The following is a 25,519-nucleotide window of genomic DNA, read 5'->3' as shown; positions in this document are numbered from 1 at the left end:
TTTCACAGATTGGAGAGCCTCTGCCCATCTTTACTTCTGAGAGACTCTGCCCCTATAAGACATCCCTTTTATAGCTAATCATGTTACAGACCTGATGTCAATTAACTTAATTAGTTGCTAGATGTTCTACCAGCTGAATCTTTTCAAAATTTCTTGCTTTTTCAGCTCTTTGTTGCCCCTGTGCCAACTTTTTTGAGACCTGTAGCAGGCATCAAATTTGAAATAAAATTGTTATCTATGTTCTATTGTGAGTAAAATATTGGCTCATGTGATTTGAAAGTCTTTTAGTTTTCATTTCATTCAAATTTAAAAAAACGTCCCAACATTTCCGGAATTCGGTTTGTAAATGTTGTGCATATTTATAAAATATGTTCCTGGATAAACATACAAAAGAATCAATCAAAAAAAATGAATCAGCATGACTGTATATTCTTGCATCAATTCACTTAAAAAACATACAGATTACATAAAAAAAAAAAAAAACAATCCTCCTCCTCATCACCACCCCCCAAAAAATTGTTTGTGTCTTGGGTTTGTCCTCCACACAAGCATAATTATGTGGTGCAAATTTGTAATTATCACCAGCCAATCTGACTATGATTAGAAAACACACTCAAGTGCAAAATAGATCCATTATCAAGTTGTAATTTGTAAAAAGGAAAACACAATTTGCGCTATTGGCAAAAATCACTCTTACACCACCTGTCTCTCCCTCCCACCAATGCATCACAATCTGTTAATAGTTTCACATAACCCTCATGAAATAATAATAGTACTAATCGCATTCACTTAGCTATTAAAGCATTTTAATGTGTGTGTAAGCCTTAGAGGAACATCATTAAATGCTCTAATAATTTGGTATACACTTGCTAAAAAGATGCTTTATGTAGAATTCACTCGTAAGTTAAATTTAAATACTGATTTCAACAGTTTTTTCATTGTTTAACTAAGATTTAACAGCAGTAGGACCCTTACCCATCTCTCCATTCTCAATGACCTCAAAAGTGGTCCAGAGATCTTGAGCTTTGACCTCTATCCCCTTCATCTCCAGAGTGCTGATGGCAAGCTCGTCTGACCTCATGCTAGGAGACACCTATAGACACAGATATCAGTATTATTCTGCTTTCTGTGTTTTAAATGTTCAAGACTTAATTTCCTTGGCAAAGGGATTGATCTACTTTTGCTGGAGGAGAAATGAGAGGAAAATAGGAAAAAGATATCAAAGAAGTGTCAAGAGAAAAAACACTCTGAAGCAACCTCTATTAACTGAGGTATACCTTGACTACTGATAAAACACAATTACTCTCACAATTAAATCAAATTTGCCTTTGATTAACTGCGGTTTGATTTAGTCTGTGGCAGAATACCCTCTAGGTTCACACACACAGACAGCCAGACAGTCACACACACCACAGAGAGCAAGGGAAACAAACCTTGATTAAACAGCACTTCTCTGGCTCCTTTTTTTCTAAGTAGACTTCAAATATCAGGTCACCAGCAGGAGAGAACTGCAAACACAGGTAACACACAGAGAGACAAAACACACACACACACACACACAACTTTAAATACATATGTAATTCATATAAATATATAGTAAGAAAGAAAGAAAAAGAAAGAAAATGAACACAGCTTATCTAAGAAACTAAGCACCCAACTGTACAGCAGTCTTTATGGATATAATACAAAAGCAATCAGCAGCCCATTCAGTTCAGACCGGCGTCTGTGTGAGTCTGACTAAATGACACACAGCTGGAGTCCCACACATCATTTAGCAGCATTACACAACAAAAGCTGGCAAACATCTTAGCTCATGTAAACCACAGATTAAAGCTCCTCTTCTAAACGAAAGAAAATGCGTTGGCAAAATGTATTTAAATGTAGCGTAAATGACACATATGCTACTGTAACATTCTATAAGAACAGTGTATAAACACTCTTATTCAGATGTTCTGTGTCTTATACAACGAAACATGGTTATTTTTGCAGCCAAGGAACTGTACTAGTCAAACGTTTGAACACAAATAGCCGAATACATGTTTCTACCATCTAATTTAGTGCAGTGGTTCAGCAGTGTTTTGAAGTAACTGGTTACTTATAACTAAATTACATAATTTAATTTAAAAAAATAATGTAATTGTAATCAGTTACAGTTATACTGAAAAAAAAATTGTGTAATTCAATTACAGTTACTTTAAAAATGTCACACACCCACATACAGATTAATTGATTTCTTTCATAAATTGCAGTGACTGCTCTAAAATATGAGACACCAATGTTTCAGGAGTTTAGTACACAGAATAGTGCTTATTCAATAACGGTTTTATTTCCTATTTAGGTTTATGTAGGCTTAAGATTAACAGTTTTTTTCCAAGCCAGGCTTATGCTTGAAAAGAGTTTTTCCCATACATAAATGGGCCAGTGACATAACAGTCATGTTCTGTCCAGATCTATAATATTTGTGAAAAATATATTAAAAATGCATTTCAAATGAAACCTAAATTCATCTCTTCTGTGGTGATCATGCTTTTAATTCATGAATTAAAAGTGACTTTTGACTAGTACTGTATTGTGTGAATGTGAATGTGTTTGTCTTGCCTAGTGTGTGAATGTGAATGTGTTTAAGCGTTCAAAAGCTTCAAGTATTTTACATGGGTCAGTTCCAACATTGTCCTTGCCCAAACTTGAACAGATTCACTGAAACTTTTTAAACTTGGACAGTAGCAAACAAAGGAAGATTAATTTGTTTTTCAGCTTATCTGAACAAATTGTTCCTTATGGTGCCAGCGAGGTATAAAGCAGGAGACAGGAAGTTTAGGTAGCACAAAGAGCTTGCTGTTTGCTCTAATTTGCTCAAAACAATAGCAATACAAGTCAAAGTGATTCTGTGACCTGTAAAAACGTAAACACACATATATTCCAACAAAAGGTAGTTAAAAGCTAAATGCACACATTTATGGCCTGTAACATCATGCTTTATAAACACCTGCAAACACACACACACCTATTTAACAGGAAGGTTAAAAGGGGTGACTTACTGTGGTGTCCTTCCACCTGGTGATAAAGCTGTTTTCTTTCTCCATTTGCCTAGCCTGCTCTTCATTGACCTGTTTAAATGGACCCGCACAGATAAACACAGATTAAAGCCCCTGTGCACAGTAAACAGACCTGCTCACATCCCTAACAGCAAAGTCAGGGCATTTAAACTCCCATAAGTAGACCCGTTTGAAATGGAATGTCAGAAAACTTAAAAGTTGAATGGTCAATAATGGTCATACACAATTGGAATGAGTCGTCAAATGATTTTAATAAACAGTATATTGGCCGATAATTGATATCTAATGGTGCAAGCTCATTTTTGCATTTAGATTCTAACTGTAAATATACTGAAAAATAAATGATGCTCACTAAAAGCTAATCTTTAACACTGTTAAATGTAAGCTTAAACTTTTTCATACTGCACATTATGTTGCAATGCTTAAATGAATGTATAAGATATAGAATGATAAATGCTTTATTTTTATTACAATACCTTAAACTTGATATGTAGTAGTTTGACAACAATGGCACATTTGTAAAAAAAAAAACTAAACAAAAATGTTAACATATATAGTAAACTTTTAATTTACACCTGCATGCCTTGCATATTACTTTAGTGAAATTTCACAGATTTTTCTCTAGATCATGGCTTTTAGCAACACTAAACTTCACGTTTCACACGTTCTCCCTCTCTCCAAAAGTACAAGCGCGTGTATGTGTGAAGCCAGGGGGCCTATGAATGTACGAGCAGGCCGAGAGGGAATTAGCACAGCGCAGCACTGTAAATCCCATTACAGAGGCACACGTCCAAGTGCAGCACAAACACACCGTCCCCTTCCTCACACACTTACACTAAAGCTGCGCATTTCATGGTGTTGAATGGAAATGCTTTTCACTGTTCATAGCACCATGGAGTTTGTCAAATACTCTGTAATGGGTAAACAACCACAGCTTGCCAGTTTGTTATAGCCGTCTTCAAATGAGGGGTTCAACAAACACAGACAGGCGTCTATTTTCAGCAGCAATAATTAGAATGGACAATAAGATCAATGTCTCATGTCCAATTCTTCAGTAATAAAGAGACTACAATTGACTACTAAATCAAGGTCTTGTGTATTAATAAAACGGGTATAATGGTATAAATCATTAATTAACCCCACACACCTGTGAAAACAGCACTGTGAAATATCTTTTGGCTCTCAAACCCTGAATATGAGGGGAGTGAATATTGGAGCGGTCTCACGTTTAGCAGGCCCTAGGGACTCAAGTGACAGAGATCAACTAGGTCTGAATCGTGAGAGAGGACACACGTGTAACTCACAGAGAAGAGCTGGATGTAATTGTTGATTAGGTCTTCCACCACGTGGGTCTCCTGAGCCATGTGTCCCTCTGTCTGAAACAGGCACGAGGAGAAAACACACGCCAGATTCTGCGTGTTCATCTGGTTGATATGCGAACACCTCTGGATCCTGTGCAGATGTAATATATGTGCATAAATGTGAATATTTCTGAAAAAAGACCTACATAAATCATAGATGAGTAAACAAACCGTCCATACAAATATATACACTTCCTTAATAAAGGTTAAGTTAACTATACACTGAATTCTGTGTGTAATGTGTAATAACTGTTGCAATTCTTGCATGGAAGCTCAAGCTTAAGTTAAGTATAGTTATGATGCCTAAATTAAATTGTAAAATTTACATAATTAAAAAAATGCATAAGTCAATCTATTTTATTTAATTACACCACTGTTGAAAAGTGGTGTAATCTGTAGGATTTTTTAATGTTTTTGAAAGGTCTCTTATGCTCATCAAGTCAGTAAAAACTGTTATATTGTGAAATATTATTAAAACTGAAAATACCTGTTTTCTATTTTTGTTTAAAAATGTCATTTATTCCTGTGATGCAAATCTGAATTTATAGAAGACATTCCTCCATTCTTCATTACCATATGATCCTTCAGAAATCAATAATACTTTGAACTGTTGTGAATTGAAATTTTGCTATAATTATCAATGCTGAAAACAGTTGTGCCACTTCATATTTTTGTTGAAATCATGAGGAATAGAAATGTCAAAAGAACAGTATTTATTTGAAATAGATTTTTTAATGCAAAAGCCTTTACTGCATTTAATCTCAAAGTTTTTAAGTATTATGTCCAAGTTTTAAACAGTATTGTATGTAGTCAAATAAATACAGCACTTATCATATTGGAAAAACCTATTTGATCAGAAAAGTTTTTGTTGGCACAGTGTTATTGTTTACAGATCTTTAAGGCAGTTTTATGAAGAAAGCTATGATAGGAAGTTAATAATTTTAAATAAAAGCACATATAAGCAACAAAAGAAAGTAGGCAACAAAAGAAAGTGACCTGAGCACAGCAAAATGAGTATTATACATCATGGGGGAAATGATAAGCTACACTCCAAATATGCCAAAAGCCTTTTAATATGCCAATTAAGCCTTCCTCAAACAATTACAGTAATTACAAGAATATTTCGAGCAATCTGACATACCCAGTGAGGGTTTGGAGTGCCCATGTTTACTGTGAGCTATTTAACCAGACTTCAAACATCAACACAATACCAACTGGAAATGTTACTGGCTACAGAGGTTGTTATTATAGTGTTGTTGTAAAAAGGGGTAAATTACCTGTACAAATGCTGCAGCAGAGCACCAAGAGTTGACCTGTTGACTTTGGGTAAACTCTGAATGTAGGATGAATATTTTTGCACTCTGACCTTCTCATCCTGTTCATCTGTATTCATGGACAATAAGAACTATTTAAAGTAGAAATGTAATGTGCATCCACATAAAGTTTTGTTTGCATTTTACACAAATGAAACTCTTTGACCAAGCCCCTTAAATGATGCTTTATTAGCAAAGTTCGGGAGGAGCACGTCAGATACTTAGCCTAATTAAACACAAGTGGCACGCAATCAAGTCATTCTACCCACGGATATAAATACAGCTGACATACCTCCACTCATTTGACGGTCTATCAGCATCCCTCCACCACCCCTTCTCCACCAATATCACTAAGTTCTCACCATACTATGGGGGGATACTCTAGGTTCGGGCCATTCCCGAGCTCAGAGCCCTTCCCCAGGACAGCACGCCAACTACGTATTACCATACTCGCCAAATACGCATTACGTAACTCGTGCTAAATATATGTAAGTGTGAACTCGTGAAAGGTGCATTCACTACTTTGGTGTTGGTTTATATTGACACCGTATGAAGACTGTTTTAATTATATATGATGCCAGTCAACCAGCTCAATCTATTTTGCCATCAAAACAAATGACGAAGAGAATCCACGTGCTCATGAGCTGATGCCTCTGCAGATACACTAAAAGTGTACCATCGTTTTGTGATGTTAAGAGTGAAAAATCAGTCAAATAACACACTTATGTGCTTTTTATCGTGCTTTACTGTTGTGAGAATCAGTAGAATACCTCTACAGCTGACAAAGCAAAAAAGATCCGAAGTCAGAAGACTGACAAAAACCAAATTCAATAAATAAAGATCATGCTGATCCACGTCGATAGATGGCAGTGTGACATCTAACACTACTTTGGTAACTGTAGTTAAAGTACAAAAAGAATGCTGATACAAACACTAGCTAAAGAACTATTGAACATACCTTTAATAACAACCAACTGGACTTTAGAGTAGTTTGATCTATAATTGAACACAAATTAATGTTCATTTACAGGAACAGATTAAGTGGTTGGCAGCACTAACCAAGGGCAGAGATCCAAAAAGGGTACAGCTCTTTAGCCAATAGAGCATCTTCACTGTGAGACAGGAAGCTCTTGAGGGTGTCTGTGACATCCTCTAGCCGGTGGTCTTGAGCACGTAGCTTAACAATCCGAGCGTTCTTGGTAAAATCTTGCAGGAGCTGGGCCACACGGCCCGGGTCACCGTTCTTCTGGTAGATTCCCTCGTAACACAAACCTGGCAGAAAAGTCAGCAGTAAGAGCTTTGTGAGATAACTTTATAGTGTCATCTATGATATAATTGAAAAAAAAAAAAAAAAAAAAAAATTTGATTAAATACTTCACAATGAAATATAAATGTTTAAATCTCATAGGAATATAAACAACTTACCATATTGTGTGACAAAAGATATGCAGCTATCCACAATGATAGGAACATCGTTTTTATTCATCTGCTGGTTTCCGAGAGCCATACCATCCCTCCCAGCTGCCAACTGGATGGAAGAATGCCACAGTGCAAAGTCCTGCTTGTTTACACCATGCATGTACACAGTTCTGCATTAAAAAAAAAAAGAAAAACACACACATGCACATTTAAAAATTAAAATATAATTCACAAAAAAGAGGAGACAGCATGGTGACAACACGGTACAGTAAAAAACAGACATTATGATTTATAATAACGGTTGACTATTTTTATATATCTTAAAATGTCATTTACTCCTGTGATTGTAAAGCTGATTTTTAGCAACCATTACTCCAGTCCTATTTCAAATGAACCTCCAAAAACCATTTCTAATAAGCGGTGCTCCAAAAACATTTCAGATATCAATGTTAAAATCTGTTGCTTAATTTATTTTTAATAGTTTTTTCTTCATGATCCTTTCATGAAACGAAAACAGCATTTACTTGAAACAGAAATCTTTATAAATGTCAACTGTCACTTTAGATCAATTTAATGTGTCTGAATACACAAAAGGATGTATTAATTCATTTCTTTCTTTCTCACTTTCAATAAATAAATAAAATCCCAAACTTTTGAAAGACTGTGTATGTTTGCTACAACTTTATATCATCACAGTCTTTTATGTTGCATTATGGTGTAAGGTGTCTAGTGAACTGTACCTCCCACTCTCAACCATGAGTAAGACCTGAATCTTCTCATCACCTTCCATATGAGTGGACTCAGCTGAGGAAAAAATATAGGAAAAACTTTGTTGAAGCAGTCCATAACTCTATTACCTTGACAGAATGATAAAAAACACTCTTAGACGAACTAAAATGAAAAGCATTAAAAGTGAAAGAAAACAGAGGAACATGAAGTGAAACAAATGATGAGAGCTTTAGTGTTTTGTAAACTTTCCAGCTGGAGTAAGTGAAGCAGAAAGCTGAGTGCTGCTGGTCATTAGTTTCTACTGCAGTACATGAGAAAACTGCCTCACTGAACCAATCAGACATGTGCACAGTTGTACATACACATTCAGAGTCATTGATTCTTCAACTCATCTTCCTCACATCTGTCATTTTCCCACTCCCTTTTGTCTCTCTCTTTCCCTCATGTGCCAGACCAATATTGCAAATCATATTCAGTGACCGAAACACTCTATCAATCGTTGTATTATGTTTAATTAATTAATCAAATTCATAGAGTCAATCACTTGTGCATAAATTCCAAGATTAATCCATTTCAGAGTAATAGAAACAAAACCAAATCAAAACAGGTCAAGTGAGAACAAAATTGCTCAATTATTTTTGAAACTCCATACTCAACTAAAATCAACCGAAACATAGGAACTTAAGTGCTAAAAACAAGCACTTTAATTGTTGCACTTTAGCCATTTTCAAGGTTGGCAAATTTTGTTTACCAATGTTATTGAAAATGATGTTTTTAAAAAAGGAAAGGAGCGTCACTGGGCACACAAAGTTTATTAAAAGCCATTACTGAAAAGAGGAAAACATTCACTATCACAGTTTGATAAAAACAAACACCACTCACTTCATCCTTTTAACCTCCCTTAAACATTAACGCCCTTAACTTTTATTAAGGAATTAAAAAACAGAATTAAACCAAACAGCCTTGTAGTGCTGGGGCTAGCATTGAGATTCCAATAACGACTCGCTTAACCCTCTCTTTCTTGTTTACACATACATGGAAATTATTTACAAGGGAAGAATGACTTCAGATTAAAGGTGGCCAGTGAGCTTCCTTTCCATTTAGTGAGGGTTTAGATGATCTTGACAGATGAAAGAGAAGTAAATTTTAAAAGTAAATATGCTTAAAGTTCCCAGTGGACATACAGTGTGGACCAAAAGTCTGAGACCACAAGTGAAAATTGTTTTTATTGCAATAGCACAATTGTTGAACAAAATGTTTGATACAACTTTCAAAAATACCTTAATTTGTTTATCTAATATTTCCCTTAATGACAGCAGCACTCAAGCAGCATAAAGAGTCACATGATCAATGTCACAAGTTTATTTTGATTAACTACAAATAGTACAGACCCTGAAATATTTCTCAAATGTGGCTTTCAAATTTAAGGTTGTGTTTACATTTGTAGTTCAGTTCTTTTGGTACGGACCAAAAATGAAAACTATACATTTAGCCCTGGTTCGCTTAGTGTTCATTTTAACACTGAATCTAAAGATACAAAACAAAATGCATAAGGATATGGTCACAACCTGATACCTGATGCCCTAAATTCGATTTTTTTTAATCCCAGATTTTCAGTATGGCCTCAGATTTTTTGACCCCACTGTATATGAGGCAACGTTTAAGATTTTTAAGAACAAATGGATCCTTATATCGGAGAACCTGTATGTACCTGCGTGACATTTCAGGACCATGGACAGCAAAGCATTTGACAAATACTATAACATTACCACACTGACATTCAGGGCGTTTACAGGAACTATTCAGAGGTGCTTTGAAGCACTTGCTTACAAAAGACTATGATAATTTCTTTCAAAAGCCTCTTTGTAGACAAAATATTTATGTATGACTTTCAGATGTAATTTCTACACAAAGCTTTTCCACTGCTAAATGGATGAATCTGACATTGCTCTCCTGTTTATGGCAGGAGCGAGCAAAAGAGGGTGAGTTAGGGCAAGCTGTGAACTGCTAGTCTGCCTATGTCTGTGTCCTAATCTAATTTCACAGAGTTGCAGCCCTTTGAGGCCCATATGTTCTTTCGCTATAGAGATCTTACACCACTGGAAACGCTTCGTTAGCGTGCCACGCTACATTTCAAGGCTCTGCGAACTGTTGAGGCATCACCCTCTTAATCCTGCCCCGAGTATGTTGGCTTTCTGGATTTGATCCTTTTTTTGGCCTTGAACGGATTAGGAAAAAAAGAGATTCATTGATTTTTCCCGCCTCGTTCTAGCGCAATTGATTGAAAATGTTGCCAACCTGGTCCATGGGTGCCAAGCTTGTGTCAACTACCTCCCGCCCAAACACGATTGCCATCGGCAACCGCGGTCTCCCTTGGAGACAGACGAGACGTGTGACCAGACGAGTCTTTTAGAGACGTGGGAACAGAGTCAAACATTAGCACACTGAATGCCAATGAGGAAATACTAGCGCTAGACAGAGAAGAAGGCACAGAAGACTAGGGCTAATATTTCAGATGAGATTTCAAGAAAACGATCGTGAGGCTCAAGGCGTCTCAGGCTAATACTGAGACACTTTAACCTCAGACATCATTAACGTAATTCATTAAAAGTGTAGACAATATGGACAATCTTTTTAAACAGATGATCCTAAAAATGCCTACTGAGAGCATAAAATGAGTGTGAAAAAATGTCTAGAATTAAAAGCGTACATACAAACACACATTCAGTGGTCAATTTCAGGATTAGTTCACCAGAAACTATAAACTTGAATGACATTCTCTCTTCTGTAGAACACAAAGGGAGAATAATGTGATGGATACAGTTACTTATATCCATTAGAGACTAACGCTTTCAAGCTCCAAAAACGATGCAATAACACAATGAATGCATCATAAATGCTATGTTAGCCATTATTTAATGCTAATGTTTTTCTCAAGTGACCTGTTAACCACTGCAGTCAGATCACTGAATCAGTAAACTAAACTTGAGAAACGGATCAGACCGATTTGAGAACAAAACAAAAGGTCTGACTCATAAAAACAGTTTGTTTGCAAGTCAGACATTGCAACGTCTCTAATGAAGTCTCATAAAGGCTGAAAGGAGCAAGGACAGATGACAAGAATTTAAATTCAACTGAAAAATTTATAAAATAACATTTCTATCTGTTCCTCAACCGTGTTGTTACTGTTAACAACAAAAAATAAAAATAAAAATTAAGCTTATTCCTTTCATTTAATTTTCATTTGAGATGAAGTACTAAAATTAGTAAAAAATAAAATAAAAATTAGCTATATAAAGCTACAATAAACAACATATACATACATGTGTATATATATATATATATATATATATATACATATATATACATATACATTATATATATATATATACATACATATATATATATATATGTATATGTATATGTACATGTATATAATATATGTATATATATATACGTACAAAAGTAATAAAAATTATACTAAAAATAAAACAAATATCAAAGCTAATTCAAAATATGAATAAATATTCTCATAGTATATAAATAATACTAAAATAGCACTTTTCCTCACACAAAGCTAAGTAAGTCCAAATTACTAGAAATATAAGAGATTTTTTTGCCGACTTTCATGATACTTTGTAATGGTCAAGTTTTTTTGGGGGGTCATTTTAGAGCTTGGCAGTGCCAGTCTCATTTATTTTCATTATATTAAAAAGAATAACCATGGTAATTTTTCAAAAACTAAACAAAAGAAAGAAAGTCACACAGGTTTGGAAAAACACGGATGAACTATTCCCTTAATATCTTTCATACGACTGGTATGCGTGCATATTTGTCCTCACTAAGCTCCTGTAGGCGTTTGAGTTGAAGAACTCCCTCCTCTTCATCTTCATCTCCAGAACAGAAGTAGAGTTCTGAGCCCACCAGAGCAAACCATCCCATTCGCCAATGATAAAGGTCATGACCCTCTTTATAGTGTAGTCGGCCAATAAGCTCACTGTCCTGCCTCAGCAGAGCATCTGCCCTTGGCGGGATAAAACACTGAAACGAAGAGAAAAACATTAGACTGAGGAGCTACGTGAGATGCGGAGAGAAAACATTTAAAAGTCAGGGGCTTGTGCAGATCACACAAAGAAGTTTCTAGTGTTTTCTGCCAAACAGAAACTACAGCTAACCCTGGAGTTGCATTAAACCGGCATATACAGATATAAGTACAAACACAAACACCCTTTGAACATTCCCTAGCTGAGCTCTCAGTTACGCAAACACTTCAGCCTAGACACTAACACCTCCACACTTCACTTAAATGGGAATACGTGCGAGTGTGTGTGTGTGTGTGTGAGGGATGAGAGGCAAGTGAGATGGATCTGTTTGAAGGAGTAATAGCATACACCCACTCACACAAAAAAAAACACTAACGCACACCGACACAACACGGACAAAGACACAATAAAATGACCTTCAAGAGTCGATGCATACAGCACAGTGCGGCAAATGCTCCAATTCATATTTAAACACAGACGCACACATATGCCAAACCCCTGCAACGTTGAAGTTGCGCTAAATCTTTTAAGAGTTATTTTATGTGTTCGAGTGAGTGTAACCTTGGCGATGGCATGTGTCCAGTCCTGCTGTGCGTCTGAGGTCTCCGCTCCAAACACCAGCACTCTCTGAGAGCGGAGGTACAACTCAAAGGTGAACACTGGCCTGAGGGAGGTGTGGAAACAGCACAATTAACACACACAAAAAGTGACTGAAACACACACATGCCCACATGCTCACAGCTGTGAAACAGAAAGGATAGTGATTAATCTCTGTTAGTCTTTTGCTCTTACAATAAACAGCTGAACGCTGGAGATTAATCCAGGGGGAAAGGTCACTCTCTTAATGGCTTTAACAGCTCTGACTTGTGGCCCACATTTTTGGACAAGGGGATATTTTTGTTACAGTAGCGAGAGCAAAAGAATTCAAGAAAAAGGGGGATTTCAGGCTGGTTTCCTCTCATTTCTTGCTAGTGTTTGTTAGTTTATGGAAACTCTGAGGTCACATCTAAAACACTTTCTATAACCGCTAACCCACAAAAGAATGAGTTAATTAACAAGAGGTTGTGAGAGAAAGAGACAGAGAGCGAGGGGGAACACACACATACCCTGTTTCAGTGATGTTCTCAGTGTTGCTGATGGCCAGGCTCACCACATCGCTGACATCAACCCGGCCTATGGGTGTAGCGTTCTTCTCATTTTCATAGTAACTAAGAAATCCACCTTCCAATGTACACCAACGGCGGACCAGGTCTGAAACACATACAAATATACAAACATGAGATTTGACTACTGAGTACTAGATTCAATGCTAAATTCTTTATCACACTTAGTGGTACTTGCTGTTATTGCTCATACAGACAGATTTAAACAACTTTAGTGCATATATGCTGCACTGTTGCACTATAGACATGGAATGACAGACAATTCCACAGGTAAAATCCAGTCATTTCAACAGGAATCCACATGATTAGAGTTTCATGTGAAGGTGAAAAAATTCCCTTTGAAAGCGACTTTTGTCTAAATGGAGCTTCAAGCATGCAATTTTGGCAATAAACGTTTTATTTTTAAATTTCACCAAAATTTGGTAACATGACTGCATGAGTTGCTTTGAAGGATGAATGTGATCAACATCCAGAACATGTTAGCAACCACATAGTAATGTGTTAAAAATATTTAGACTACATTTTACAATTTTATAGTAGGCTCTCTATTCACTCGGTGTACTTTAGGATTTGCTTATAATACAATTTAAAGAAACCAATGAGTTTCTAAAGAAGGCCAGTGGCAACAACTGGGTGAACGACGCATAAGATCGGTCTTATTTCCTTAAGTGGATATACTGTATCACACTGTTCTTAAGAATTCAGAGCAGATTTACAGCCCCTTATATGGTGGATTATCCCACAGTTACCACATTATGAATTCTTTATCTACTACTATTTTAAAGACATTAAAAAAGGTTTAAAAATCCTTAAAGAATTCTTAAACATGTAAACCAGCTATGATCCATAAAGAGTAACCAGAAACAGTTCAGTTTTTTGCAAAGAAAAAAAACTGAAAATGATCTACTCAAGAAAAAAAAAGAAACTTAAAAATGCCAAGTGGTTTAGCCATACATTATTCAAATGTACTTAATGAATTCAAGCTTATCTAACTTATGTTTGTGTTCAAGTAATAAATAATTTATCAGACACTTAAATCCCTAGTGTCCTATCAGTACAGTTCACTTATTGGCTCAGTCCTTTTAGTCAGCAGTTTTCTGATTATGAGCCACAAGTATTACCCTCAACACCACTTGCTGGGTGCAGGACAGGTTCTGATATATACATGTCGGGACAAAAATTATATGTAATTGTAAAATCAGACAAAATTGTATGATTTTACAAGTGCTTTACTCAACACTGAGAGTGTGTTGAGTTACAAAGCACAAGCAAATCTGACAAGACCATTTTTAATAAAACCAACGCAACAAATAACAGTTTCCTCCCAAAGCAACCATTTAAAAAAGGATTTAATAAAACAAACTGATATCTCATTTTATAAGTCTGAATGCCTTTAAAGAGTTGTTTAAAAATGCAACAAAAACATTAATGCTACTAAAAAGCTTTTTATACCCTATTTGACATCACATAAAAGTGCAGTTTAAATCTATAAAAGATACATCAAGGAATGTTAAGGCCTGTAAAGAGAGCACATTATGCACTAAACTCCAAGAGATTCTCCGCAATCTGAGGGCTTCTGTTCATCATAAATATTTAAATGAGATGTTACACTTTTTCTATTACATTAAGTTAGTTAAGTTTTACTAGCTTTGTTCAACACACTCTAAAATGTTCAGAGCAAAAGTCATTTTCATATAATATAACTGTCATTTGTCTTGTGAAAATGCTGATGGTCTCTTTCTCAGCAGAAGGGCTTGTGTGAGGTTTCCAGAGGGGAGCTATTAGACAAAATAGTGGATCTTAACTCCTTCCTCGTGTTACGGTGACACAATAATGAATGGTTTGTTCCTGACAATGCCTCACCTGATTCATCTATAAAACTGGCACTTGATTAATCCAATTAGCTGGGTTTTGTGAGGGAACAAACTCTTCTTGTCGGCAATGTCAAGACGAGAACTAAGAAACACTAAATTATGGGCAAAGAGGGGTTATCCTTGTGACATTCAGAGTGATATTTAAGTTTTAAAGTGATGGGACAAAACAAAATGTTGATCGGTGGGAAACTTCAGGTGACAGCGGTGGTATTTGGTGACTGTTTGGCAATATCACAACACACTAATGTGACACACAACACACTAATGGACACAAGTCCATGGGCAGCTGGCATTTACTATCAACAACTATCCAATGTGGCCGTCTCTCAGTATCGAGTGTGGTATAATACAATAAATTGCTGGTATTTATTTCCCTCACACCTCTTCACCTCATCTGTCTGAACCTCTCCAGCTCAAATGCCACCACAGTAAGTGCATAAAAAAACCCTCTTGTCACTGTCTTTTCATTGTCTTGTTTACAAAGGGTATGGATGTATAATCTCTGAACCAGTGTTCTCAGGAAACATGGAGAGGTGTCCTTTTCATTAGTCCTTATATTTGAATTTGCACATCATGTGGACAAGGGTCTTTGTATACTTCAATTTCATCAGGGTCTTTAAGTGAAGTGAAACTTTCAATACAAGTCAGGTTGCTGGGGGTCAAGCCGCTTAAAATTCAAAATGATAAAAAGAAGATTTGAAAGCATTTTCTAAAGCAAAGTTGCATATTTAGATACTTCATACACATCTAACATGTGCTTGAATCTTGAAAAGGCTGGAGCATCCCTGAAAGATGTGTATATCTCCTTTATTTCTGTTGCGTCAAGCATATTTTCTGCAGATTTGTATACACCCATAGGCCATGGCTGTCTTTACCTGTGATCATCCAAGGTTATATGGGTAGACAGGTCTGAGAGCTAGATGTGTTTTTGAGAGAATCATTCAGTTAGGTAAAATACTAATGCTGGAAAGACGAGACAGAGAAGAGACAGAAAGACAAAGTATTAAAAAGATGGAGATGCCATTATTATTACAATCCACGTACATCTTGTTCTGTGTTGTTTGTGCACAAGAAACAACTATCAACTATACATTATTGCTCAAAAGTTGGTAGTCAGTAAGATGTTGTTGTTGTTTTGTTTTGAAAGAAATTACTTCAGCACTTTTAGATTTTTACAAAAATATATTTCCAATAAATGCTGTTCTTTTGAAATTCTATTAATCAAAGAATCTTGTATCATGGTTTCCAGAAAAATATTTGAAAAAGTTTTTTTAGGATTAAGGTAAAATATTGGATTTCTGAAGGATCATGTGACACTGAAGACTGGAGAAATGGCTGCTAAAAATTCAGCTTTCCTAAAGGAATAAACTGCATTTTAAATGATATCAAAATTACTGACCCCAAACGTTAGAACAGTGGTGTCAGTAATTCAGTAAAAACAGTGGCCACGATTCTAAGATGGCGCCGGTTAGATCGGCTGCCGTCACGACTGCTCCGACCAAACTTTGTCTTCTTTTGTTATTTTTTCATATTGTTAACTATAAACACCGGTTTCTTTTTGTAAGATGGCCATTCTTACATACGACAGGGCCACTCTTATTTCTATTGGTGCACAATGCACTAACCTTTCGCCGTTTTTGAACCCGGACCCATCCTGGCCAAGCGAGATCCTGAGGAGGAACAAAGGACGCGACCCGTACCGGCGTCCTCGAGGGAAATGAGCCGGCGTCAGGAACAGGCTGAGGGCATGCGCACACCGCGCTCCCTTACCAAGTGTCCTGCTCGCCAATGTCCAGTCGCTGGATAACAAACTCGATGACCTCAGGGCAAGAGTCAGGTTCCAGAGGGACATTCGGGACTGCAACCTTCTCTGCTTCACCGAGACATGGCTGAACCCAGCGGTACCAGACCACGCCATACAGCCGGCCGAGTTCTTCTCGGTTTACCGCATGGACAGAACGCTGGACTCGGGGAAGACTAGGGGAGGTGGAGTATGTCTGATGGTGAACAAACACTGTTGCGACAGCGCGAGCATTGTACCCCTCTCACGCTCCTGCACACCGAATCTTGAACTTCTGACCATCAAATGTCGCCCTTTTTATCTCCCTCGGGAATTTAGCTCGGTCACCGTCAGTGCCGTTTATATTCCACCTCAAGCGGACACGGACACTGCGATATGGGATTTACATGAAACACTACACCTTCACCAGACACACCACCGGGACGCCGCATTCATTGTTTTGGGAGATTTCAACAGTGCCAACCTCAAGCGTGCACTGCCGAACTTCCATCAGCACATCAGCTGCCCCACCAGGGGCGAAAGGACATTAGATCACTGTTACACCCCATACAAGAACAGCTACAAGGCACAGTCACAACCACCGTTTGGGAAATCGGACCACGCCGCCATCTTCCTCATGCCTGTTTACAAACAGAGGCTGAAACAGGAAGCCCCGGTGCAGAGGGAGGTCCAACGCTGGACGGACCAATCGGTGGATGACGCAGCTAGATGACGCAGACTGGGACATGTTCCGGCGCAGCTCTGATGACGTCAGCTTGTTTACGGAAGCGGTCGTGGGATTTATGGAGAAACTAATGGATGATACGGTGCAGAAAACCATCATCAGGACGTTTCCCAACCAGAAGCCGTGGGTGGATAAAACCATCCGCGACGCCCTGAGATCCCGCTCCGCTGCCTACAACACAGGGCTCATCACCGGGAACATGGATGACTACAAGGCTGCATCTTACAGCGTGCGCAGATCGGTGAAGGAGGCGAAGCAGCGCTACGGGAGGAAACTAGAGTCGCAATTCCAACATGGCGGCTCTAGGAGCCTGTGGCAGGGACTTAGAACCATCACGGACTATAAAACACCACCCTCCAGATCGGGGAATGCGGACGCTTCTCTGGCTGACGAGCTGAACACTTTTTATGCTTGCTTCGAGGCTGCAGCTAATCACGCTAACGGCGCTAGCAGTGCTAACTGCATGCACGCTGAGGAAGCCGGTGAGGACAACGTATTCACCATCACGGAGCATGACGTGAGGAGGGCATTCAGGAAAGTGAACATCAGGAAGGCAGCAGGACCAGATGGCATCACAGGTCGGGTTCTGAAGGCCTGCGCTGACCAGCTAGCACCGGTGTTCACCGAGATCGTCAACCTCTCCCTGGAACAGTCCATAGTCCCCTCATGCTTTAAGCAGTCCACCATTGTTCCTGTCCCCAAGAAACCGCAGCCCACCTGCCTAAACGACTATCGCCCTGTAGCCCTCACATCAGTGGTGATGAAGTGCTTTGAGAGACTGGTCAGAGACTTCATCATTGCATCACTACCAGACACACTGGATACACTACAGTTTGCATACAGACATAACCGCTCCACGGAGGATGCCATCTCACACCTCCTCCACACCACAACAAGTCACCTGGACTGCAGAAAAGGGAATTATGTAAAAATGCTGTTTGTGGACTACAGTTCAGCGTTTAACACCCTAATTCCCTCCACACTCACCTCCAAGTTGGAGGTCCTTGGTCTCAGCCAAGCGGCAACCTCCCGCTCCCTCTAGTGAAACCAACACGGAAGTGATTAAAACTGCAATTCATCGACTAGCCGCTGGAGGCTGGCTCCAAAAGGGAGTCAATCACATTGACTCTCCATGTTAAAATGCCCAACTTTACAGTAGAAAAAAAACATGTTTACAGCCTGGTACAAAAATTTATTTTGGTCTATATAGCTAATTTTGCCCTTCGTGACAACTGTGAGGGGGGTGAATTTTTTTATAACTCATCCATTTAAATTATAGTAAGCCTTAAACTTCTGCATAATTAAGGGCGTGGCCACTTGAGTGACAGGTTGATTGACGTTGCTGTCTCTATCTGCTGTCTGTTAGCCGTCACGTTACCTCAGCCGCTGAACTTGGCATCTCTGCCGTGTTTCTGCTTTTGTTTTATACAGTCTATGGCTTTTTTCGTTATTATTTCTTAAAATTATCTAATAAAATGGCTTGTTGTGCGATTAATTGTACTAACAGACCGTCCAAGTCTAGGCTCCATTTTTTCCGGTGAGTGATATTGTAATGTAATTTTATTTATTAATTTATTTATTCATTATAATTTTATTTAAATTTAGTTTCAGGTTAATTTACCTTGAGTAAGCTGGAAAGCTCTGGAAAAGTTCAAAAATCAACCGCCAATACGTCGACGAGGTAGGCGGGCGTGGTTTCAGCAATCAGGCACCTCAGTTCCGCCCACGTCCCGCCTCATTGCCCATTTTGGATCATCCGGGAGTGACGCGCGGTGACGCGTTGCCAAGATGGCGGCGGTCGGCTCCGCCCACTTTAGGCTTCAAAAACGCTCTTCAGAAACCTACGAGTGACGTCACTGACACTACGTCCATTTTTTTTACAGTCTATGGTCTCAGCACATACTTGTGCCAATGGATCTCCAGCTTCCTGAAGGACAGACAGCAAGCCGTACGGATGGGTAAACACACCTCATCCTCCATCACCCTAAGTACTGGAGCCCCTCAAGGTTGTGTTCTGAGCCCCCTGCTGTACTCACTGTACACTTATGACTGTGTGGCCACTTCCAACTCCACCACCATCATCAAGTTTGCTGATGACACTGTTGTGCTGGGCCTGATCTCAGACAACGACGAGACGGCCTACATACAGGAGATTAAGAACCTGGAGAGTTGGTGCCAGGTGAATAGTCTACACCTGAACATCAGCAAAACTAAGGAGCTGATAGTGGACTTCAGTACGAAGCAGGAGCGGTCATACCAGCCGATCACGATCAGCAGGACTCCAGTGGAGAGAGTGGACAGCTTCAGATACCTGGGTGTTCACATCACGCAGGACTTGACTTGGTCCTGTCATACCAGCACCCTGGTGAAGAAGGCCAGGCAGCGTCTGTACCATCTGAGACGCTTAAAGGACTTTAGACTTCCCTCTCGGGTGCTTAAGACTTTTTACACCTGCACCATCGAGAGCGTCCTGACGGGCAGCATCACTTCCTGGTTCGGGAACTGCACTATGCAGGACAGACGAGCCCTCCAGAGGGTGGTGCGTTCAGCGGAACGTACCATTCACACCGAGCTCCCTGACCTGCAGGAGATCTACAGCAAGCGGTGCCTGACCAGGGCCAGGAAGATAGTGAAGGACCTCAGCCATCCCAACAATGGACTCTTTTCTCTGCTGCGTTCAGGGAGACGCTTCCGCTCCATGAAGGCGAACACAGAGAGAATGAGGAGGAGCTTCTTCCCGCAGGCCATTCGGAGTCTTAACCTCTCTCCACTCTAAGCACATCACCCCACACTTCCACTTTGCACATTTTCAAATACAATCTGCACTAATTTGTAGAAGGGTTACGTAAGGATAAATGAGTGGGACTTACAAACCATTTGTCTTTAGTATTCCTTTACTCACTTATACACTTTACTGCACTGCACAGCACACGGACACTTTATCACTGACATACACTTTACTTTTTATAGAATCTATATAGAATCATATTCTATTTTTATTCTTCATATCTATTTTTATTCTCATATCTATTTGTTATTTTATTTTATTGCTAGTTTATTTCTGTATATATGTTTACTGTGCTTTTTCTATTTGTATTTTTGTAAACTTGAGGTTTTTCTTAATTTTGTTGGACAATTTGTTGGACAGTCGTACAATACATTTCACTACATGTCGTACTACGTATGTATATGTATGTGACAAATAAAATTTGAATTTGAATTTATATATATCTACTATAATTCCACATTAATTAGATGCTGCAACAAAACAATAAGGTATAACTTAACCAAAACACTTACCACTTATATAAAATTAGGCCTACTTCACAGTGCACACAAGGAAAACAACAAGCTCATCCTGCTCTATATAGAAAATGAAATTATTTCTGTGCTACTGTATTGCAAATTATCTTTCATTAAAATCCTACATCATAATCAAGGGTTGTCCATTGAGAATTATTACAACTTGATGGTCACAATATGTCATTTATGAGAAAATATGTCACATGAGGAGTGGAATCACATTTACGTCCAGATGGTAATTAATCTACACAGAATAACACTACACCCCAAACTGGAGCTATAAACGAATTGAATCAGCTGGATTCTGTCAGATTTACTGAATAGACAATGCAGTCACTATGTATGCATGGAGCCCAACAAATGTCATCAAACAACAGAAGAGTAGTTTACATAAGTAGGTTATATTGCTTTAAACACAGCTACACTGCAACAAATGTTCTGAAAAGTAGATTTAAAATCATTTTCTGCAGAGTTTAATTTAGAACGAGCAGAAAAAGCCCAGCACCAAAACACGCACCTACGCTCCCAGCAGACAGAGCCACTTTGTTAGCAGTGTGAATACTGTAACCTATTAACATGGATGTAAAAAATAATTACGAGCTGCTTTCACGTGCAGTGTGAAACAGACCTTAGTGTAAAGCTGTTGAAAGAAAATCTAAAGGTCAAATCGTTGTGAGCATTTACTTATAACATGCGAGTAAAGTGACTCATATTCATGTGAGTTCAGTGTCTGGAGCCCAGCATAGCACAGTTCAGAGGCTTAGTCATCAATGGATGTGCCTCAAAATAATCTTGTTTTATCATTTACACAGGCGAAAACCTCATGGGGGACCTCTTTCAATTGCGGATGGACATTGTTTGCTATGAAAGGATCGCAACATTGATCCAGATGAAAGAAATGAATGAGTCTCGATTGAGAAGTTGCCCCGGCTCTCAGACACACAGCTAGCAGCAGTGACAGGCAATGGGAGCTTGTTTTAGATGCATTATCCCCTTTAGAGCATGGGGAGTTTCACAAGTACACACACACACACACACACACACGGAGGAATACCGCTGCATGATTTATAAAGGGGCAGATGTGGTTGTTTTCTCCTCTTCCCCTAAAAGCACAATTCCTCTGCGGGTGTCAGCAGAAGCTTAGTAAAGACACACAGAAAAACACACTCTTTCACAGCCGCGCACACATCAGGGTTGGGCAAAATCTGGAATTTAAGAATATGCTTTCAATTTATGAATGTAAATTTCAATTGAATTGGCAACACCCCATAGGACGTGTGACAGGAAGAGGAATTTACTGAATTAAAATTCAAATTTGGTTCAACCCAACAACAACAGATAACTCAGGAGTTCTGTTTAGCTGCCTTCTGGGAAAATTATGATAATAACAAATAAGTAATAGAGTAAGGGAGTGAAATCTTCTACCATGGTCCATAAAATGACATACATTTCTATAGGTAGCATTTCAAACATTGATTATTTATATATGATGTTTCTGGAAATACACCATTTGTTGTTTTATTTTATTAGCCTATGTATTATTAAACAACACTTTATTGTCATTATAATTCCACATCTAGTTTGAGCAACTGCAATTCCAATTGGCTGAATTCACTGAGAAACAGAATTGGAATTTAAAATACATTCTCAATTCAATTCTGAATGGTGCATAAGCCCTAAACACATACATTTTATGCACGGCCACAATCGAAAATATCCTTTACAATAACATCCAGTATTTTAGTAATCTATTAATGCTGTAGAATACTGCTGTGAATGAAATATGAGACCCTTGTTTTGTAGAATATAAATGCCAAATAAATTTGAATTTAAAATTTAGAGAGATTATAAAGTATAACAGTAGTAACAGTTTAAAGTAGTATAACAGAGATAGAAAGAGCAAAAGAGACAGGACTGGATGAAAAAATCCCATCTCCGTAAGTATAAGTAGAAACATAGGAGAGAGATGATGTTTCAAACACTGAAGTAACACTGAAACGCTGAAGTTTAAATCAGAAATCAGAGGTTTTGATCTGTGTTTTCTGATCATGCAGTGTTAGGGAACAACTAAAAGCAGCAAATGAAAAATATGGCTCAGATTAAATCCTAAACACAAATCACTGGATAGTTCTCCATTTAAAAAAAATATATACTGGCCCATAAACATATTCAGTGTGGTTGGCTACTGTTTGTTAGTAGCGTATGGTGTTTGCTCCTTGTAGCAAAAAATGTTGCTACAACTTTAAAGTGAAGTCAGTGCAACAACCGGACAGCCTCAAATCCAGCAGACTGTGCTTTTATTAAAATCCCCAGAACGAAACCATAAATTATTGACATTAGGTTTTATATAGAGCATTTTAGACCATTAGCGTGAAAGGCTTTAAGGCAACCTCAATGGAAGAGCCTTAAAAAAGTCATTTTTTAGGAATTGCACAAGCAACATTTTCCTGTTGATTACACAAGTGTAAATGCACTGTTTAAGTAGTACTCCTGAATATTTTAGAAAGGACTCTACTATTACCATTAATGTGTCTGCACATTGGTTTTAGTAATAAATTAAATAACAAGGTATTTTCAGCTTTACAATTCTTTTATAGAGGCATGTAAGATATTTATACAATGTTGGCTTACAAGGACAAATGGTGGGGGCAGCAAACTAATGATTCTCTACAGCTGTAAATCGGCACAAATCAGACAATAAAAAATGTTATCTGACCTACTGTTTCTAAGGAGAAGAGAACCAAAAGAGTTTCATATTTTTGTGGAGATATTTTTCTAAAGAGTCAAAGAGTGTTACTTGCCAGTGCAAAAGTCACCGTCACTATGCGAGTGTGTTGTGGGTGGCTGCCAGGGCATTGTTATGTGGTTCCTAATGTGATCCGAGTGATTTCTAGAATGGTGCAATGCGGTTGCTAGGGTGGGTACTAGGTGGTTGATTACTGGCCCAAGTTAAAAGAAGCCAGTCCCACATCACTACAATATTCTGGTCTCTGACATGGCTCATATTCCTCCTCCATTTTCACTGCTTTAACATTACCTAGGCCAAAATTATAAGATTTTTTGTCTATAAACACCCTTGTGAAAAAGTGCACTTTAGCATACTTTTTAAAAGAGTCATTGTTACAGAAATTACAGGTGTATTTTATACAGGTAAAGGGGCTGAGATTAGGGGCCCTATCATACATCAATTAGCCTATTTATTTGCTCGCGCATGAGCAGATCCGTTTGCTCTCTGGAGACGCGCTCACTCCGTGCGCCTTAAAATTCCACCATTTAACCCTTTCGCACGTGAATTTTCCAGCTGAGCCCCCAGGGTGAGTTTTTTTCAGGTGACCGTTATTTTAGAATGTTTAGCCTTATTGTTTCCATGGCGACGCGTCATGCTTGTCATGTGACACACCGCAGTCACAATAGCGCTGTATGACACATGGATTGCTTTTATTTTGTTTTTCCATCAAACCGGTGTTGTTTTTCTAAACACTACAGTATTTATAATCGAGTACTTTACATGTGCTTTAGTATATTAGTCAACACATCAAAACAAGTGTAATTAAAAACATTCCAAAAGATTAAAACAGCTCTCAAAATCTCAAATGTACTTTCAAGTGAAACATTTAATTTGAAATTATTACAAAGTGCACTTTTTAAAAGTTATGAAATATTTTGAAAGTTAGTCATGAAAAACTCTCTTTAAGTTCCTTAAGTGGTCCATTATTTCATAAATATCATTTTCTGTACACTAATGTAGCAAATTAGCTCAAAGTAAGATGAACATAATTTATCATAACGGGTTATCAATTATATATTCATCTTCAGGAATTAACTGTAGCATTAACAGTACAATGAAATGATTTGTTCGTCCGCAGTACGGACAGTTTCAATCGTCTATTGACGAAAATAATCTCCTTCTTAACACATCGCTCATAGAGCGTGTAACAAAACCGGAACGTTAAAGTGACCTCGTTCTGTGAGCAGCGGTTGCTTGCACTGGTTTGTTGCAATGTGTTTCTTAATTCTTGATGAATTCCTTTAGGAGCGAAAGCTTTGTCATTTCAGCCACGGGTTGATTGGTCCGAAGTTAAGTCACACAAGGTTACTGAGCTCAAAGCTGCCAGGGGCTCGGGCTCCCGCTGAAGGGGAGTCGCTAAGTTTCCACAGTGATGATGTCTCTAGGGCACCCGAAGGTAAAAGAGAAGAGAGGAGTCTTTTGGGTGGTGTTAGAAGTTTTATCTGGATCCAGCACCGCCCATTTCTGGTCAGTTCGACCAGTAACAACGCGCATAGTGTCGGCGGAAGAGTGTTCCTTTGTCTCACTTACACCTCATTTGCATGTTTTATGACTTCTGCTGGATCAGTGTAATTCTTCCCACAGTACTGTAGGAATATTATGATGCATTTCACGAGGTCACTGTGTCCATCATTGTTTGAGAAATGAAGAGCAGATCATTTTGATATCAAGAAAGAAACATCTAGCATATATTAAACCAGAGATACATTCATACACCTGAATATAGGCGTTTAGAGTCTAACTAATACAAGTAAAGGGTTGTAACTAGGTTAATATAATAGGGGAATATACATACAACACATGCATATATCAGATACATTTATAACTGCTTAATTATAGCCTAAATAAAGCAAATGTCTTTGTGTGTGTGTGTGTGTGTGTGTGTGATGTGTATTTGAAATTGTGGAGACCACTGGTCTAGTCAGGCCGTTGGTGCCTGGCACAG

General features: G+C 38.3%; 1 protein-coding gene across 1 annotated transcript in view; it reads right to left on the bottom strand.

Annotated features, from left to right (window-relative positions):
- LOC306883430 (arf-GAP with Rho-GAP domain, ANK repeat and PH domain-containing protein 2-like) overlaps nt 1-25,519 on the bottom strand; it is a 121,871-nt gene that overhangs the window by 29,231 nt on the left and 67,121 nt on the right. Inside the window, exons 16-26 of the mRNA XM_079438689.1 lie at nt 13,028-13,172; nt 12,483-12,585; nt 11,721-11,919; nt 7,890-7,953; nt 7,156-7,319; nt 6,790-7,002; nt 5,695-5,800; nt 4,361-4,508; nt 3,039-3,107; nt 1,434-1,508; nt 976-1,093 (exon numbers count right to left, since the gene is read on the bottom strand). Of these exons, the coding sequence (XP_079294815.1) occupies nt 976-1,093; nt 1,434-1,508; nt 3,039-3,107; nt 4,361-4,508; nt 5,695-5,800; nt 6,790-7,002; nt 7,156-7,319; nt 7,890-7,953; nt 11,721-11,919; nt 12,483-12,585; nt 13,028-13,172 (1,404 nt within the window). The remainder of the gene's footprint in view (nt 1-975; nt 1,094-1,433; nt 1,509-3,038; nt 3,108-4,360; nt 4,509-5,694; nt 5,801-6,789; nt 7,003-7,155; nt 7,320-7,889; nt 7,954-11,720; nt 11,920-12,482; nt 12,586-13,027; nt 13,173-25,519) is intronic.

Source organism: Barbus barbus (genome assembly GCF_936440315.1).
Source record: "Barbus barbus genome assembly, chromosome: 2".
NCBI lineage: Eukaryota > Metazoa > Chordata > Actinopteri > Cypriniformes > Cyprinidae > Barbus > Barbus barbus.
Note: the sequence above shows the minus strand (reverse complement) of the source record. Positions and strands in the feature narration are given on the sequence as shown.